Raw genomic sequence first — 19,698 nt, 5'->3', positions numbered from 1 at the left:
AGGTGAGATCTGAGGGCACTGTGACATCCACAGGACTTCATAAGGGAAAGTTGAGAGACTGCGACGAGTCCCAGTTGTCCTTCTTAAATTTCTTTTTTGAAGTGTTCAATGACGTACAGCTCAGGTCTGCAATCCCTAATCACCTTCAGGTACATAAGGACATACTCCTTGCACAACATGGACTTACTACCTAAACCCAAACACCAGAGACATATCTTATTGGGATCGATCACAGACATTACCTTGTGACAGCCCGTATTTACCTTGTGACAGCCCGTATAAGGCTTAAACCCTGTAGTTTTAGAAAGGTCATGTTCCTTTGCACACTGGAGACAGATATTGCTAGAAAAAGTTTGTCAACTGATGAGAAAAAGTTAGGCACTAGGTCCAGATCCTCTTTCAAAGGCGCTGAACGAAAGGAATTAATGTCAGTGGACTTGAGTTGTGCTTATATGCAGCTAAAACCATCGTGTCTAGGCAGAGTGTAGCTGACCGAGAGCTACACAATGCCATCTACTGGCGTGCAAGAGCTATGTTAAAATATCTTTCTGATCCAGTCCGGTGCCAAGGGATAGTCTAAAGGCTAGGAATCTACAGTTAAAAGTATCCACCAGAAAAGACAACATTTTTATGATGTAATTCCAGATTAAGGCTCTGTTTTATTACAAAGGAAAGGAAGTCTGCTACCTCAAGGACAGGGGGTTGGCTATTGTTTACGTTGATAGATAAACCATTTGTGAGTAGGCAGTACAATGCAAGTATACCTTTTACACCTGGATATGGCCGACCACACTTTCTGCAACATGCAGCTACGGTTTCATCCCCAAATCAAATTGCAAATCCAGTCAGCAGAACTTTTTTACCTGGTTTCCAAGGTCATGAAGGTTAGGTTTAGGGTATGGAAGGATGCATTTACTTTCCTTTACAAATGGTCACAGACTGTCTGCCATAAAGACTGGCTCATCATTTAGCAACTGAACTTTAATGTTCAAAATAACTGCAGTGACTTATTCTGAACAGTGTTTTATTCCATATCTGCATTGAATCTTTCAACACAGGAACCTCTACCTGCAAGGATGTCATGCTGGGCACTCACTAAGAAGCGTCTGCTTGAACCAAAGGCTAGGAAAAGTGCAGATTAAGGTTTTTGTATGTCTGGGCGGGGGCACAAATGGGAAAAAAGGAACAATGAAACAAAGAATCACTAGAGGAATATTGATCAAATTTCTTCAGGTCAGTATATTGAATGAATTTAAAATACAGTTTCATTGAAATAGGATAACTCTTTTATAAGAATTTAGACTAATTGTGAAACAATAAAAAAAATAGCCTGGTGAGTAATATAATGAGACAGTATTAATACATGGAAACCTCCTCTTATCTTAACTGTCTTAGAACACAAATGTTGTGAAAGACCCTTGATTATGCACACCAAGGGGGATGCATGAAGGTGCTGAAGACTTCAGCATGGCCCCCATTTTGCGCAACATATTTGTTTGCCTTCTGTAAGGATCTAAGCAGGGAGGCAGCTGGTAACAAAGACAACATAGAAGACGCCCCTATTGCTTGTCTTAGTGTAGTTAGGACAATATAAGCCTTGCTGAGGGATATGCTGTGGGACTAAACCTCACAAGTGGGCTGGATGAAAGGAGCAACACCACCATGTGATACGTGTGGAAGAACGCTCCAGTCTAATAGGACAAAGTGATATTCAGGCTGAGGGAGGGAGATTTTCCTATAGCTCAAATGATACTTAATGGCACTGCCCTTCTCACAACACCCATGGTGACTGGAGTATGTGTCTATAGCTCCAGTTGTCCAGTACCAGTGGGAAAAGGTGTAACCTGTATTTTCAGATAATTGTGGCTTGTCACAAACTAAATATACAAGACCCATAGGATTCCCCCTCAACACTGCCAGTAATTGTCCTGAAAGGATAAATGCCATCTTATCGACAAAGAAAGGTTTTGACCACAATGTTTTCTCCAGTATCTCTTGCTTTTTCCAACACTGTTTGGCAGTAATAGAAAATGTGGGTCCATAGTCTCTTCATGGATGCCTCTTTTACCTTACTTGCACATCAGCTATAGAAGGAATTAGATGGTATTTAAGCAGCCAGCTAACACACACTTTTGTGGGGGAGATTTTGGGGGAGAGGGGGTCTGGAGTCTGCTGCAATGGATATTAAACTACTGAGAGATAAGAGAACGCCCTGAAAGAAAACAAACAGGACCAAAAAGCTAGCATACATCTAAAATTGGGGTTGTCTATTGAAATATGGGAAACTTTGGAGAGCGACCAAGAACATTTATACTAGTGTACCTTGATGGAGTACGCACATGCAGTACTGTGTACCATATAACTTGCAGTAGCAGCTGTCCACTAGTTTATTGGCACACTCTCATTCACTGCTTACAAGGGAAATAAAGGAATTTAACAATGTGAACTAAAGGACGAATGAGACAGTCCCTAAATTGGAAAGATGTGCAGAGAAGAAACACAATGTTCAAAGCACAGTCAACCAAACCTCAGCAGTGGGTCAACACCCAAAACAAATTGTTATCTAGTATAATCGAATCCCTCAGCTCCCAAAAATGTGCCTGCCTCAAAAGCAATCGCACATCTATTTCAAGCCTAGATACACATTTGTATAACCAGCATATTAAGAAAAGAATAAATTCTGATAAGTCTTACCGTAAATTCCTCCTCTTCTTCATCACCAGACTCTCCAAAAATATCTGCAATTAGATTCCTGAAACAGAAAAAAAAAAAAAACACGGAATATATTTCATATTCTTGTAAAGGCATAAGAATGACTGGTAGAGTGAATCTTTTATAGATTCACATGCCAGGTTTCTGCCTGGGTATTCTGCTTTGTCCCTTGTTGCACTGTCAATGACTGCTTTTTCACTCCAGTCCTCCTCTACATTAATGTTGGCAGGGCTTTCCTGCTGACCGTGCCCAGAGGGCTCAGGTGCAAGTGGGTCCTTCGCAACATCCTGTGCCTAGTCTCTGCCCCCCCAACCACTATGAAGGACACAAACCAGTCAAAATTGCCACCCCTAGATTGAGACTCTGAACTGAGGGCACAAAGCTAACAATTCCTTTATTATTGCCCATTACAGTGACTACAATCTTTTTTGCTGCCATTTTATTTGTGCCACAAGTGCTTGAGATCATCACACTAAAGTGGTGGCATTACAAAGACCACAATCACTTTCTTCCCATTTCCTTGGCTGGTGTATTCTAAAACCCTTGCTGAACATATTTTTTTACTCATTCAAGTTCAATAATGAATGGGCCAAAGGAATGCTAATCATGAAGATTAATCCCACAAATTACTTCTCAAAATCGCATCATAGTCTGAACAAACACCACTTGGAGTGCTGCTTTGTGAAACATTGTCTCAGTCCACGCCAATAGTTTCTGAATATTTGTGATTCACCCACCCACTCGATTAGACAACATGCTAACAATGAGTAACAGAAAAAGACCTGGTAATCAACTGACATGGAGAATAAGTGGTTTAATTACCATGGAATGAATGTTTGCACTGCTTTCAACTACTCAGTTATGCGTTGAAGAATGTCCGGAGGTAATCTATTTACAACACACAAATGGCAATGACCTTGCACAACAGTATCTGCATGAGATAGTCCAGAGTAGAGGAGTTCAGCTCTTTTCGTGCACCATAGCAATACTGTAGGAGGCTGGACTGGCTTGTAGTGAGTACCAAGGGGTACTTACACCTTGCACCAGGCCCAGGTATCCCTTATTAGTGTATAGGGTGTCTAGCAGCTTAGGCTGATAGATAATGGTAGCTTAGCAGAGCAGCTTAGGCTGAACTAGGAGACGTGTGAAGCTACTACAGTACCACAAGTGTCACTTGCACAATATCATAAGAAAACACAATACACAGTTATACTAAAAATAAAGGTACTTTATTTTTATGACAATATGCCAAAGTATCTCAGAGTGTACCCTCAGAGTGAGGATAGCAAATATACACAAGTTATATGTACACAGTACTAAAAATATGCAGTATAGTCTTAGAAAACAGTGCAAACAATGTATAGTTACAATAGGATGCAATGGGGACACATAGGGATAGGGGCAACACAAACCATATACTCCAAAAGTGGAATGCGAACCACGAATGGACCCCAAACCTATGTGACCTTGTAGAGGGTCGCTGGGACTATTAGAAAATAGTGAGAGTTAGAAAATTAGCCCTCCCCAAGACCCTGAAAAGTGAGTGCAAAGTGCACTAAAGTTCCCCAGAAGACAAAGAAGTCGTGATAGAGGAATAATGCAGGAAAGACACAAACCAACAATGCAACAACTGTGGATTTCCAATCTAGGGTACCTGTGGAACAAGGGGACCAAGTCCAAAAGTCACAAGCAAGTCGGAGATGGGCAGATGCCCAGGAAATGCCAGCTGCGGGTGCAAAGAAGCTTCTACTGGACAGAAGAAGCTGCGGTTTCTGCAGGAACGAAAAGGGCTAGACTTCCCCTTTGGTGGACGGATCCCTCTCGCCTTGGAGAGTCGTGCAGAAGTGTTTTCCCGCTGAAAGGACGCCAACAAGCCTTGCTAGCTGCAAATCGTGCGGTTAGCGTTTTTGGATGCTGCTGAGGCCCAGGAGGGACCAGGAGGTCGCAAATTGGACCAGGAGAGAGAGGGGACGTCGAGCAAGACAAGGAGCCCTCTCTGAAGCAGGTAGCACCCGGAGAAGTGCCAGAAACAGGCACTACGAGGATGCGTGAAACGGTGCTCGCCGAAGTTGCACAAAGGGGTCCCACGTCGCCGGAGACCAACTTAGAAAGTCGTGCAATGCAGGTTAGAGTGCCGTGGACCCAGGCTTGGCTGTGCACAAAGGATTTCCGCCGGAAGTGCACAGGGGCCGGAGTAGCTCAAAAGTCGCGGTTACCAACAATGCAGTCTGGAGTGGGGAGGCAAGGACTTACCTCCACCAAACTTGGACTGAAGAGTCACTGGACTGTGGGAGTCACTTGGACAGAGTTGCTGGATTCAAGGGACCTCGCTCGTCGTGCTGAGAGGAGACCCAAGGGACCGGTAATGCAGCTTTTTGGTGCCTGCGGTTGCAGGGGGAAGATTCCGTCGACCCACGGGAGATTTCTTCGGAGCTTCTGGTGCAGAGAGGAGGCAGACTACCCCTACAGCATGCACAAGCAGGAAAACAGTCGAGAAGGCGGCAGGATCAGCGTTACAGAGTTGCAGTAGTCGTCTTAGCTACTTTGTTGCAGGTTTGCAGGCTTCCAGCGCGGTCAGCAGTCGATTCCTTATCAGAAGGTGAAGAGAGAGATGCAGAGGAACTCGGATGAGCTCTTGCATTCGTTATCTAAAGTTTCCCCAGAGACAGAGACCCTAAATAGCCAGAAAAGAGGGTTTGGCTACCTAGGAGAGAGGATAGGCTACTAACACCTGAAGGAGCCTATCAGAAGGAGTCTCTGACGTCACCTGGTGGCACTGGCCACTCAGAGCAGTCCAGTGTGCCAGCAGCACCTCTGTTTCCAAGATGGCAGAGGTCTGGAGCACACTGGAGGAGCTCTGGACACCTCCCAGGGGAGGTGCAGGTCAGGGGAGTGGTCACTCCCCTTTCCTTTGTCCAGTTTCGCGCCAGAGCAGGGGCGAAGGGGTCCCTGAACCGGTGTAGACTGGCTTATGCAGAATTGGGCACATCTGTGCCCAAGAAAGCATTTCCAGAGGCTGGGGGAGGCTACTCCTCCCCTGCCTTCACACCATTTTCCAAAGGGAGAGGGTGTAACACCCTCTCTCAGAGGAAGTCCTTTGTTCTGCCATCCTGGGACAAGCCTGGCTTGACCCCAGGAGGGCAGAAACCTGTCTGAGGGGTTGGCAGCAGCAGCAGCTGCAGTGAAACCCTAGAAAAGGCAGTTTGGCAGTACCAGGGTCTGTGCTACAGACCACTGGGATCATGGAATTGTCCCAATAATGCCAGGATGGCATAGAAGGGGCAATTCTATGATCTTAGACATGTTACATGGCCATATTCGCAGTTACCATTGTGAAGCTACATATAGGTAGTGACCTATATGTAGTACACGCGTGTAATGGTGTCCCCGCACTCACAAAGTCCGGGGAATTGGCCCTGAACAATGTGGGGGCACCTTGGCTAGTGCCAGGGTGCCCTCACACTAAGTAACTTTGCACCTAACCGTTACCAGGTAAAGGTTAGACATATAGGTGACTTATAAGTTACTTAAGTGCAGTGTAAAATGGCTGTGAAATAACGTGGACGTTATTTCACTCAGGCTGCAGTGGCAGGCCTGTGTAAGATTTGTCAGAGCTCCCTATGGGTGGCAAAAGAAATGCTGCAGCCCATAGGGATCTCCTGGAACCCCAATACCCTGGGTACCTCAGTACCATATCCTATGGAATTATAAGGGTGTTCCAGTAAGCCAATGTAAATTGGTAAAATTGGTCACTAGCCTGTTAGTGACAATTTGAAAGAAATGAGAGAGCATAACCACTGAGGTTCTGATTAGCAGAGCCTCAGTGAGACAGTTAGTCACTACACAGGTAACACATTCAGGCACACTTATGAGCACTGGGGCCCTGGAGAACAGGGTCCCAGTGACACATACAACTAAAACAACATATATACAGTGAAAAATGGGGGTAACATGCCAGGCAAGATGGTACTTTCCTACAAATATCTTCTTGGATGGCTTCAAACTAAGCTACTCGGTGTGAGTTGCTTTTGAGGCACTGTTGAACACCTGCCTTAACACAGTTGTTACATGCCATAGAAGTCTCAAGAACTAAGATTATCCACAGATCTCAGGTGAGCAGGTGCAATGAAGTCCCACAGCCAAAAGCCTGGAGGATCTCTTCTTCTACGTTCATGCGAAAGTTAAGAAACTGGGATGTGCTCAGTATTCAACTACAAAAACATGAAGTGCAGCCAGCAAGTGCGGGACAGCAATTTTCTGCTCCTATTCTCCAAATGTGCTCTGTCCTCTAAAGTCCCCAAAACTCTCAATAAGTAATGCCAAGTGGGCACATGCCAGCAATATTTGAAAATGAAATCAACTTGCCTTAAGTAAAATTGGACTGACATTTGTTATGCACCAATTGGCTAACATTTACTTTTCTTAAGTGACATGTAATTATCAACTTATTACAATTTCGCTCTGCTTGAAGTCATGCCTACTCTTCTTTAAAAATGTTTTCAAGTGCTATATAGTCATTTGTAAAATTATGGCACAGGTGTCCTCCATTTCTTTTTATACCTTCTTTTAAAAATATTAAAATACATATTTTTTCAGTTTTTGATGCACGTTACGCTTCCCTGATAACTCGCAACAGTGTGAGCAGTCACCATTAAGGAAGTATTTATGCATCATTTTGCATTCTACATTTAATTTATATTTACATTACCTGTGTTTTCTATGGCATGCATAAGGAGTATGTTACTTACATTGTAAGCATCTGTTGGTAGTGCTGCAGATTCACCTGCAGGCCGCCCCTGCCATCTAGTGTTGGGCCCGGACTTTACAACTTGTTTTTCTCAAAAAAAGTTATTCGGTTTTACATGTCTAAAACAAGATATCTGCCTGCAAATTGAAATCACAACAACAAATAAATCTACTGTTTCGCATAGGGCCCATCTGACCGATTACAAGGATTATCTGTAAAACTAACAAGTCATGGTAGTGAGAATCCATTACATTTTGAGGCGATAGTGATTCCACCATTTCTTCCACACTCGCTCGCATTTCCAGGGACCTACCTATGCATTGTATATCATCTCTTCAAATTTGTCACACCAGTCCATAACACTGGTCCATGGCTCCACTGCAGGGGCTCCAGAGGATCTACAATGGTGAGCAGTGTCAGCTTAGCAATCTGCAGTCCATGGTCAATCAATGTCATATCGATTCAGCGCCCACCCATGTCAAGACTGCCCAATAGTTCCAGACTCGGGTTTGCCTCGAGCTATATGTTCGTAATGTTAGACAGGGTACAGGTGATGGTGACTTAGTAGGCTTGTATAACTGGCTATTGCCAAACCATATGGAAAGTCACCCATTGGTTCTTTGCATCAAGAAAACGCGGATGAGCCAGCGATGCCCGTGCACCACATTCTATAGAGCGATAAGTAGGCTTGAAGACGATATTTGAACTGCATGTAGCAAAGCCTGACAGTGATTGCCAAGGTACGACGGGTAATGCAGATATCTCTCCAATCTGCCTCGTCCAACTATACCACCTGGGTCTCCCATTTGGCATTTGGCGTAGGCATTCAAGGACAAAGGTGAGTGAATAATCAAAATTTATATATTTGTGAGACCCTGTCCTTACCCAAGGGGCCCATAAGAAATTTGTTTTCAAGGGGACTGTATTCTGAAATGTCCGCTGAGTACGATAGGGTAGGATGTGTCGTAGATGCAGATATCAGTAAAACAGTGAGGTACGCGCATATAGAACTCTAATTGAAGCTCTTAAAATGATTTCATATGGTTCCTGGTCCAGATGTCACCTATTTGTGATGGGCCTACAAGGTCCCCATCCCCGGAACAGTCAATAAGGATACTTGTAGGCGCCAGGTCCCCTCCCATAATGGAGTTTCAACATTTAGTGTTTGGTTCCATTTAGTCCACCGGAGTGTAGCATTCCAAGCTCTGAGTGCTGTTTGGGTTATTTCTCCTCAAAGAATTTTTGTTGCCGTCATGACATCAAGACTCCTCCTCTTCGAGCGAATGTGCTTGCTCAACGACTCCAATGTTCGATTATTTTTCCCACTCTTATGGCGAGTGAGAATGAAGCTAGTGAAGATATATCGAAGATCAAGTTTTATATGTGTAAGACTAAAAATATATGCCCTTTTTTAAACATGATATCTGACACCACAGAATGCCTGCCAGGATAGCGGAAGGGTGCATGTGAATCTGCAGCACTACACTTTACAAATAGATTCTTACAAGTTAAGTAGTATACTCCATTCATAGCATATTTTGGTCGCAAATACACATGCAATGAATAGACTGTAAAGCAGTTTTCTTCCTTAAGTGGCTTTAGGCATCGGCTGGTGCAATGTCTGGAATAAAGTTCTTCTTGTCTTGCTTGGGCATAAACATAGTAGTATTTGGTAAATGTATGTGGATTAGCCCAAGTAGCTGCCTTACAAATGTCAGCTAAAGTAATGTTCCATCAAAATGCTAAAGAAGCACCTTTCTTTCTAGTAGAATGTGCTTGTGGAACTGATGGTAATGTATGTTTGGCTTTAATGTAACATATCTGTATGCATTTTACTATCCATTGTGCAATCCCTGCTTTTGAAATTGTGTTTCCTTTTCTAGGGTTGGAGAAGCCAACAAATAACTGCTTTGTTTTCCTAAAGGTTTTAGTCCTATCAAACAAGTTACCTACTTTAGGTAACAAAGTATCTGGTAGAGACATTTTAGTTGCAGATTCCTTACCTTAGAATTTACCCCAGGCATCAGTCTGGAACTGGAGATTTTTCATCGAGCAGTACCCCTGCACGCCATCAGGTGGCATCGATCGACTCTGCATCCGTCGTTGGCATCATGGTCGCCAGATACGTCGTCGCAGGACGTATATAGGCACCACCCCGGCGCGCTGACGTAAGTTTCTTTTCATGGCTTTCCACACCAAAGCACAGTGATATATAGAATACTGACTTAGGTGCACCAAAACTAGGGCCCTAAAAGGGAAGTTCCTGTCCTTAGAAATCAGTTCGCAGAGACAGGGAGAAATGGTGGGTCAGTAAGAAATCTGCAACTAGAATATGTCTGAACCAGATAATTTGTTACGAAGGTAAGTAACTTGTTCATGTGATAGAGACTTCTAGTTGCTAGTTACTTAACTTAGAATAGATACCCAAGCAATACCATCCCCCAGATGGGTCTGCGAACCAAGATAATACTAAGAAGCCCTTCAGGACCGATTGGCCAAAGTATCCATCCCTGCGGACCGACTGTCCAGGGAGTAATGAGTAATGTTTTGTGAACGTGTGCGAAGACAACCATGCTGCTTCCTAGCAGATATACAGGACTGGAACTCCACGTGCTAACACAGTGGTTGCAGCCGTTGCTATGGTAGCGTGTGCGTGCAAACCCTCCTGGGGTTGCTTTCTCTTCTGCACTGCCCAACCTTTCTTCATACCCACATAATCAACAACGAGTTGATCATCCACCTGGTACTCTTTGGTACGATTGAGATAGAATGTCAATGTCTTTTTAGGCCCAGGTGGAGGAATCTCTCTTCTTACTCAGAAGGATGTGGAGGTGCATAAAAAGTAGGCAAGGTGATGGATTGGACTTCATTAAAGGGTGTGACCACTTTTGGCAAATAGGAAGGCCTGGTACGAAACATCACCTGTCTGGATGGATGGAAATGAAAGGTGGCTTCGAGAAAAGGGCCTGTAGCTCACTCACTCTGCAAGCAGAGGTGATGGTGACTAGAAAGGTGGTCTTTAACGTAAGAGGCCAAAGTGGACAATTATGAAGAAGCTCGAAGGAGCACACATCAAGAAGGTAAGAACCAAGTTCATATCCCATTGGGGCATTATAAACGGAGGAGGAAACATATGGTTAAGACCCTTTGGAAATCTACCAACAATGGGGGACTTAATCAAGGACGGTTGGTCAGGCAATCTGAGTAAAGGCGAGACGGCAGACAAACAATCCCTTAGGGTGCCTAGAGCAGAGCCCTGCTGGGCCAGAGAAAGAACAAACAAAAGAACCTCAGAAAGACAGGCAGAAAGGGGGGGGGGGGGGGGGGGGGGGGGGGATCAACGGACTTGTCTGTACACCATGCCACAAATTTATTCCAAAGACTGGCATATACCATTTTGATGGAGGGATGCCTCAATCCCCATGCAAGGCGGCTAAGATCGGACAGGTTTGGGAGGAGAATCGTCCCCTGCTGCTGCGACAGAAGATCCTATAGAAGAGGCAGTCTGAGTGGAGGATCGATGGCCACGCTCAAGAGCTTGGGATACCAGATTCTTCATGCCCAGTGGGGAGCCGCAAGAATGACATGGGCCCGGTCGTTCTTGATCTTCTTGAGAACTCTGGGCAGAAGTGGTACTGACGCAAAGGCATAAAGGAGGCTTGAGTTCCATTTGAGATGAAAAGCGCTGCCGAGCGAGTGCCACCTTAGAAACTCCAGCACGCAAAACAGCCAACATTACACGTTCTCTGCAGAGGCAAACAGATCTAAACAAGGTTCTCCCCACTGCTGAAAGAAACCCTGCACCACATCTGGATGGAGATGCCATTTGTGACTGACATTGACGGCTGAGTTAGTCTTCTCTGGTGTCAGGCAGCCTGCCAAATAATACGCCACCAGGATATGCCCTGATGTTCCAGCCATGTCCAGAGGCAGAAAGCCTCTTGATAAAGGGTCCACAACCCAATCACACCCTGCTTGTTGCAGTACCATATGGCGGTGGTGTTGTCCGTGAACACCTGCACCACTTCCCCTTTTTGAGAGGGAAAGAATGCTTGCAATACAAGCCTGATCGCCCTGAGCTCCAAAAGATTGATATGGAGCTCGGACTCCAGGATAGAGGATGAAAAATCGGTATCATAGCCTGAATATTCTGAACTCGACGCTCGGGAAGATAGGCCTGAAACTGCACTGTATCCAGAACAAATCAGATGGAAGGGAGCATCTGAGAGGGAGTCAGCTGTGACTTCGGCATATTTATAGTGAAGCCCAGCGAATGCAGGAGGTCCGCTGTAGTCTGGAGGTTGGAGATGACAGCCTGGGGCAATCTCGTCTTCAACAACTAGTCGTCAAGGTTGGGGAAGACTGAAACCCCCGACCTGTGCAAATTGGCTGCGACCACCACCATCAGCTAAGTGAACACCTGAGGAGCGCTAGTAAGGCCAAAAGGGAGCACGGTAAACTGAAAATGCTTGTGGCCTACCATGACCCACAATTAACGCCTGTGGGCAGGCAGGACGGCAATATGAAGATATGCATCCTGCAAGTCCAACGCTACCATCCATTCTTCTGGTTCCAGGGCAAGTAGAACTTGAGCCAGAGTGAGCATTTTGAACCTCTCCTTTTTGAGGAAGAGATTTAGGTGCAGGAGGTCTAGGATAGGAAGGAGGCCCTTGTCCTTCTTGGGCACCAGAAAGTAGCGAGAATAACAGCCAGGGCCCACTTCTGGCACAGGGACCCTCTCTATGGCTCCCTTGGCAAGGAGACGTAACCTCCTCACGGAGAAGTGCCATGTGATCCTCCGTAATCCTTTTGCATGATGGTGGTATGGATGGAGGGGTAGTCTTGAAGGGGAGGGAGTAAGTAGCCCCTTCGGAGTATTTGCAAAACCGTCCTGTCTGACATGATGTTTTCCCAGTGGGGCAGGTGATGGTGAATCCTGCATCCAACTGGCCCATGATGGGGAAGCGTCAGACTAGGAAGGATTGGAGGCTGCAGGGGAACAGGTGGTAGACTTGGCTGACCACTGGCCCCCTGATCTACGAGGAAGTTGGATCCCACGTCCCCGGCCACGCAGAGGCTGTGCAGCATGTGCGGCACGGGGGCTTAAGGGAAAGGTACGTGGTTAGGTGCCCCTTTTGTAGCTACAAAAGGGGCAAAAAGCAGACTGAGGGGGGCAAGGGGCTGCTGCGAGGCCCATGGATTGATCCGTAGCCTGGAACTACTTAAATCGCTCGAGTGCGGAGTCTGCTTTGTCTCCGAAGAGACGGGTGCCATCAAAGGGCATGTCCATAAGCGCAGCTTGGACATCCACCGAAAAGCTAGACGTCCTAAACCAAGCGTGGTGCCTCAAGGCCACTGTCAATGCAACCAATCTACTTAGTGATTCTGTCATATCCAATCAAACATCGTATCATGAACCTGGCTTTGTCTCTCCCATCAGCAGCAGTCTGAGCGAGAGAGTTGCCTGGGCCTCCTCCGGAACCTGTGACTGCACTTGTGCAACCATGTCCCAATATAGTATGGGTATAGAGACCAAAAAGACATGCGGCGTGCACAGACCGCAATACCAGACTGGAGGAAGAGAACATTTTCTTCCTAATCTGATCTAGTCTTTTGGATTCCCTATCCGGGGATGCAGAAGGGAATGCACAAGAGGAGGTAGAGACTTGGATAACCAAGCTCTCCAGGATGGGACGTTGGGACAGGAAAACTGGGTTGTTAGGCACAGGCCTATGGTGGCAGGTGACTGTCTTATTAACAGGAGCCCTTCTGCTTGGTTTAAACCAAGTCCCCAGCGGTTGTATGTCAGAACAACGCATTTGGTTGCAATGCACGTCGTTACCATGCATGCCAACGAGAATGCCATTACTAAGCATATCCATTACCATGCATGTCTTTACAATGAATTACGTTGAAAAAAGCATGTGTTTTAAAGGCATATGCATGGTAAGGGTCCTAACGCGGCTCTCCGTGCCCCAGTCATTGAAAAAAATACTCCTCCCTCACCCTGAACCTTAAATTATTCCGACTCTGTCCCCCACCCTGAGCCCTAAAATCGTCTTTCCAGCCTAAGCCTAAAAACTGACCCTGCCCTAAAACCTAACTCCCAATCCCCCGCCCCCTCCCTAAAACAGTACCCCCACACACCCAGGTCCAATACCCCCCCCACCCTATACCCGAAACCCATTTCCCCCACCCTAAAACCTAACCTCCGCCCCCTCTTGCGAACAGTACATCCCCAGGCCCAATACCTACCCAAGCCCAAAAAACATCCCCCTCCCTAAAACCTAACCCCCCCCCCCCCCACCATCCTCCCCTCCCTAAAACAGTACCCCCCCCACCCCAGACCCAATCCCCCAGCCCTAAGCCCGAAAAACATCCCCTGCCCTATGAGCCAATCCCCCACCCCTCCCCAATACAGTACACTCCACCCCAAACCCAATTCTCCCCCCGCACTAAGCGCGAAAACTGTCCCCACCCAAAAACAGTACCCCTCACCGCTTGACCCAATCCCCCCCCCTTGCCAACAGTCTCCCACACCCTAAAACCTAACCCCACACCCCCTCACTAAAGCAGTACTCCCCAACCCTTCGGCCTAATCCTCCCCACCCTAAGCCCAGAAATCATCTCCCCTGCCCTAAAACCTAACCTCCACCACCCTGTACCTAAAGCAGTACACCCACAACCCTAGGCCCAATCCCTCCCCCCCCCCCGAAGCCCAAAAACCATCTCCCCACCCTAACACCTAACTCCCCCTATCCCCTCCCTAAAACCATAACCCCCAAGCCCCCCGCCCTAAACCCAAAAACCGCCTCCTCCGCCCTAAAACCCAACACCCCTCTATTCCCACCCCATCCATAAAACAGTAACCGACTGAGGAAGCAAGGCCCTCCCCAAAGTCAGAATCAGTGTTGGGTGACGTCAGTCCGGCTCTGTGTCGGAGTCAGCAATAAGTATGTAGTCGCGCGCCAGCCACAGGCCCGGCTAGTGCCGGGAGCATCGATGTCTGCACCAGGGAAGGTTGCAGTGACACGACCAGCGCAAACCTGGAAACTGATCCCTGAGTGCCCCCTAGAGCAGAGGCCAAAGCGGAACCCGAGAGGCCCCTTCTGACCCCATGGGTCCTGAAGGCACACCAACAGGGTTGGACTGCCCAAAAATTGCATGTATGGCCTCAGAACTAGTGGAGTTGGGCAGGGGTGGCACCGGCTCCAAGAACCTTAGGGAGGTGTGGAGCCGACCCAAGAAGTAGTCTCCGAGGATGGAGGCGTAGAGCGACAACGCTTCTTGTCCTGCATCATGTCATCTGGTCAACGAGGTGAAGTCGTAGAACGCTTACTCATCTTCGACTTCTTCTTATGCTTACCCAAAACATCCCAAAGATTTATAATGGGATGGCAGAGTGTGGGCACCCGAGCAGTCTCGGGACTTTCCTCTCAACAGACAGGGAGCAACATGGAGCCGAGCGCCAGGACGCAAGAACCTTTAGCGACCGCTCCCTCAAAGCCTTTGGGTTCATAGCCTGGTACTTGGAGCACGACTTTGGGTTCTGGCCATGCTCCAATCAAAGCCACACAAGGTGCGGATCAGTCATGGACATCATCCAACGACGGGAGTCACAGGGATTGAAGCTAGTCCTTAGTGATGCCTTATTGACGTACCCAAAGTCAAAAAAGCTTTGACAAAAGTCAAAAAGGCAAGTCAAAATGTGACTGTAGGGGTAGCTCTTTTTTTGATCTGTGTATAGGGGGTGCAGAGAGGTCAGCTCAGGGTGGACACGTTAACAGAGTCACCTGGGGGTCCTCTCTGACTAATTGGTTTCTCTGGACACGGGGTGGGGGCGTCTGGTGCAAAGTAGTGGGGACTCGCGCTTCTGGAGTGAGGTGGGAGTCCCTTTTAAAGGTGGATGTATTTTCTTCTGGTTAAGCAGAGCCGCTGCCCACGGGTGTTCTTGGTCCTCGGTGTTGCAGGCAGTCCCCTGGAGGCTTTTCAGGGGTCGCTGGTCCTGTAGAACACAACGCTTTTCGGTTGCAGAATCTTTGCAGGGTCTTTGAAGCAGGAGACAGGCTGGTAGGGCTGGGGCCAAGTCAGATGTCATCTCCTTCTCTGCAGGGTTTTCAGCTCAGCAGTCCTTCTTCTTGTGCGGTTGTAAAGAATCACAAGAGCTGGGTTCAGGGTTGCCCCATAATACTGATTTTAGGGGTGTGTTAGGGTCAGAGGGCAGTAGCCAATGACTACTGTCCCCCGAGGGTAGCTACACCCTCCTTGTGCCCACTCCCTCTGGGGAGGGAAGCACATCCCTATTGGTCCTAATCCTCCAAAGCAAGATGGAGGATTGCTCAAGGAGGGGGTGATCCCTCCTTTTTTTTTTTTTTTTTTTCTTCTTTTTACATTATCACTCCAGACTTGCTGCCAAAAGTGGGGGCTCGTCCGGAGGACGGGCATCGTAACACCAGGCTTGAGCCCTTGAGGCTCACCGCCATGTGTTACAGTTCCTGCAGGGGAGAGGTGTGAAGCACCTCCACCTAGGACAGGCTTTGTTTCTGACCACAGAGTGCACAAAGGCACTCACCCTTTGTGGTCAGAAACCTGTCCGGAAGTGGCAGGCTAGCACAGATCGGTCAGCCATGTGCTACCAGTTAGGCTAACATACAGGGGGCATCTCTAAGATGTCCTCTGTGTGCCTTTTTCCAATAAATCCCACACTGGCATCTTTGTGTTTTTATTGTGCTGAGAAGTTTGATACCAAACTTCCCAGTATTCATTGTAGCCATTACGGTGCTGTGGAGTTCGTAATGAAAAACTCCCAGACCATATACTCAGTATGGCTACCTTGCACTTACAATGTCTTAGGATACACTTAGTTACTGTAGGTGCTCAGAGCTCATGCAGCTACGCTCTCACCTGTGGTATAGTGCACCCTGCCTTAGGAATGTAAGGCCTGCTAAAGGGGTAACCTACGTATGCCACAGGCAGTTGTTTGTGGGCATGGCACTCTGAGAGGAGTGCAAAGTCGACTTTGCCTTATCTCCCCACCAGCACACACAAGCTGCCTCTACTGAGTGAGGGGTCCCTGGGGGTGGCATAATACATGCTGCAGCCCTTAGGGACCTTCCCTGGCCACAGGGCCCTCGGTACCAAGGGATGTAACTGTGTCCCAGGGCTGTACCAATTGTGGAAACAAAGGTACAGTTTTAGGGAAAGAACACTGGTGCTGGCGCCTGGTTAGCAGGGTCCCCAGCACACTTCCATTCACAGCTGGCATCAACACTAGGCCAAAAGTGGGGAGTGACCATGCCAACAGTGGCATTTTCCTACATACGCCTTTCCACCTCTCCCACTCATTCCTTTTGTAGTAAGGAAACAGTAATCTCTGAAGATTATGATGTTAGTAGCACCCCTTGGGTGAGACAATCCTGGTACACAATACTGCAGGAATTGTCCCTAGTACCTCACAAGAAGCTTACTAACACACCTGGCCTTGTTACTCACAGCAGCAGCAGCAGAATCCGGCATCCCAAAACCAAACAACTGAACCTCCAAATTTGGCTCCTGATGTCATAGAATTCAGATACATGCACCTGCCTCCAGAGTGTATGGACATTCTTAAAGAGACACAGAGTCCAGCACCTAGAGCATGCTATGCAGCTAAATGGAAAAAATGTGTCCATTACTTTATGGCTAAAAACATAGACCACTGTGCACCCATGGTACAGCAAATAGTATGTTATCTCCTACATATCCAAAAATCACAGCTAGCATACACTTCCATACGACTGCACCTTGCCGCAATTGTAGCATATCTGCAGAATCGTAACCAAAGTCTCTTTTTGAGTGCCAATCATTAAAGCTTTCATGGAAGGGCTTAAAAGAATAATCCCTCCACGAGCACACCCCGCACCCATCCAAGAATGTCATTTAAATGTACTTAAAAGATTTATGTCCACAACTTTTGAACCTTTTGCATTCCTGCCCCCTACAGTTCCTGTCATGAAAGGTTTCTTGGTAGCTGTCTCATCATCATTGAGAAGAGTTAGGAAATTACATGCCTTCACAATACAAGAACTATACTTTGTTTTCCAAGACAAAGTGCAACTACAGATGAATCCAAAGGTTTCTTCCCAAGTCTTATTTCCTTTTTGTTTAAATCAGACACTAGACTGTTCTTTATGAAACCAGATAAAGATGTTTGAAAACATTGCTGTATCACATTATCTGATAAGAGACTTCTACAGGGAGTGCAGAATTATTAGGCAAATGAGTATTTTGACCACATCATCCTCTTTATGCATGTTGTCTTACTCCAAGCTGTATAGGCTCGAAAGCCTACTACCAATTAAGCATATTAGGTGATGTGCATCTCTGTAATGAGAAGGGGTGTGGTCTAATGACATCAACACCCTATATCAGGTGTGCATAATTATTAGGCAACTTCCTTTCCTTTGGCAAAATGGGTCAAAAGAAGGACTTGACAGGCTCAGAAAAGTCAAAAATAGTGAGATATCTTGCAGAGGGATGCAGCACTCTTAAAATTGCAAAGCTTCTGATCGTCGAACAATCAAGCGTTTCATTCAAAATAGTCAACAGGGTCGCAAGAAGCGTGTGGAAAAACCAAGGCGCAAAATAACTGCCCATGAACTGAGAAAAGTCAAGCGTGCAGCTGCCACGATGCAACTTGCCACCAGTTTGGCCATATTTCAGAGCTGCAACATCACTGGAGTGCCCAAAAGCACAAGGTGTGCAATACTCAGAGACATGGCCAAGGTAAGAAAGGATGAAAGACGACCACCACTGAACAAGACACACAAGCTGAAACGTCAAGACTGGGCCAAGAAATATCTCAAGACTGATTTTTCTAAGGTTTTATGGACTGATGAAATGAGAGTGAGTCTTGATGGGCCAGATGGATGGGCCCGTGGCTGGATTGGTAAAGGGCAGAGAGCTCCAGTCCGACTCAGACGCCAGCAAGGTGGAGGTGGAGTACTGGTTTGGGCTGGTATCATCAAAGATGAGCTTGTGGGGCCTTTTCGGGTTGAGGATGGAGTCAAGCTCAACTCCCAGTCCTACTGCCAGTTCCTGGAAGACACCTTCTTCAAGCAGTGGTACAGGAAGAAGTCTGCATCCTTCAAGAAAAACATGATTTTCATGCAGGACAATGCTCCATCACACGCGTCCAAGTACTCCACAGCGTGGCTGGCAAGAAAGGGTATAAAAGAAGGAAATCTAATGACATGGCCTCCTTGTTCACCTGATCTGAACCCCATTGAGAACCTGTGGTCCATCATCAAATGTGAGATTTACAAGGAGGGAAAACAGTACACCTCTCTGAACAGTGTCTGGGAGGCTGTGGTTGCTGCTGCACGCAATGTTGATGGTGAACAGATCAAAACACTGACAGAATCCATGGATGGCAGGCTTTTGAGTGTCCTTGCAAAGAAAGGTGGCTATATTGGTCACTGATTTGTTTTTGTTTTGTTTTTGAATGTCAGAAATGTATATTTGTGAATGTTGAGATGTTATATTGGTTTCACTGGTAATAATAAATCATTGAAATGGGTATATATTTGTTTTTTGTTAAGTTGCCTAATAATTATGCACAGTAATAGTCACCTGCACACACAGATATCCCCCTAACATAGCTAAAACTAAAAACAAACTAAAAACTACTTCCAAAAATATTCAGCTTTGATATTAATGAGTTTTTTGGGTTCATTGAGTACATGGTTGTTGTTCAATAATAAAATTAATCCTCAAAAATACAACTTGCCTAATAATTCTGCACTCCCTGTAGTTGCAGATTCCTTACCTTACAATTTCCCCCAGGTGTCAGTCTGAATCCAGTGATTTTACATCGAGCAGTACCCCTGAGCACCATCAGGTGGAGTCGGTCGTTTGCATTGTGGCCGCCAGAAATGACGTTGCTTCTCATATTTAGGCGCCACTTGATGCGCTGACATCAGTACTTTTCTTTCTGCGCCAGCCTATACACGGAGCCCGCCGACTTTCCGCTTCTGGCCGCGGCTGTACCGCCGCGGTCAGAATGCCCGGCGGTGCACCGCCAGCCTGTTGGCGGTGCTACCGCGGTCATTCACCCTGGCGGTTTTTACCGCCAGGGTTAGAATGACCCCCTTTGTGCTGTTACCTCCAAAGGGCACCTTGAACTGGCAATGATGTCCACTTACCATGAATCCTAGGTACCGACGATGTGCTGTGTGAATGGGGATGTGAACGTAAGCATC

At 46.7% G+C, this 19,698-nt stretch overlaps 1 protein-coding gene across 4 annotated transcripts in view; it reads right to left on the bottom strand.

Annotated features, from left to right (window-relative positions):
• IWS1 (interacts with SUPT6H, CTD assembly factor 1) overlaps positions 1-19,698 on the bottom strand; it is a 301,618-nt gene that overhangs the window by 172,161 nt on the left and 109,759 nt on the right. For all 4 annotated transcript variants that reach the window (XM_069213754.1, XM_069213755.1, XM_069213757.1 and 1 more), the window contains exon 5: positions 2,695-2,752. In XM_069213754.1, coding sequence (XP_069069855.1) covers positions 2,695-2,752 — 58 coding nt within the window. The remainder of the gene's footprint in view (positions 1-2,694; positions 2,753-19,698) is intronic.

The sequence above is a fragment of the Pleurodeles waltl genome, chromosome 11 (genome assembly GCF_031143425.1).
Source record: "Pleurodeles waltl isolate 20211129_DDA chromosome 11, aPleWal1.hap1.20221129, whole genome shotgun sequence".
Classification (NCBI taxonomy): domain Eukaryota; kingdom Metazoa; phylum Chordata; class Amphibia; order Caudata; family Salamandridae; genus Pleurodeles; species Pleurodeles waltl.
The sequence above is the reverse complement of the archived record's forward strand: the minus strand, read 5'-3'. Positions and strand labels throughout refer to the sequence as shown.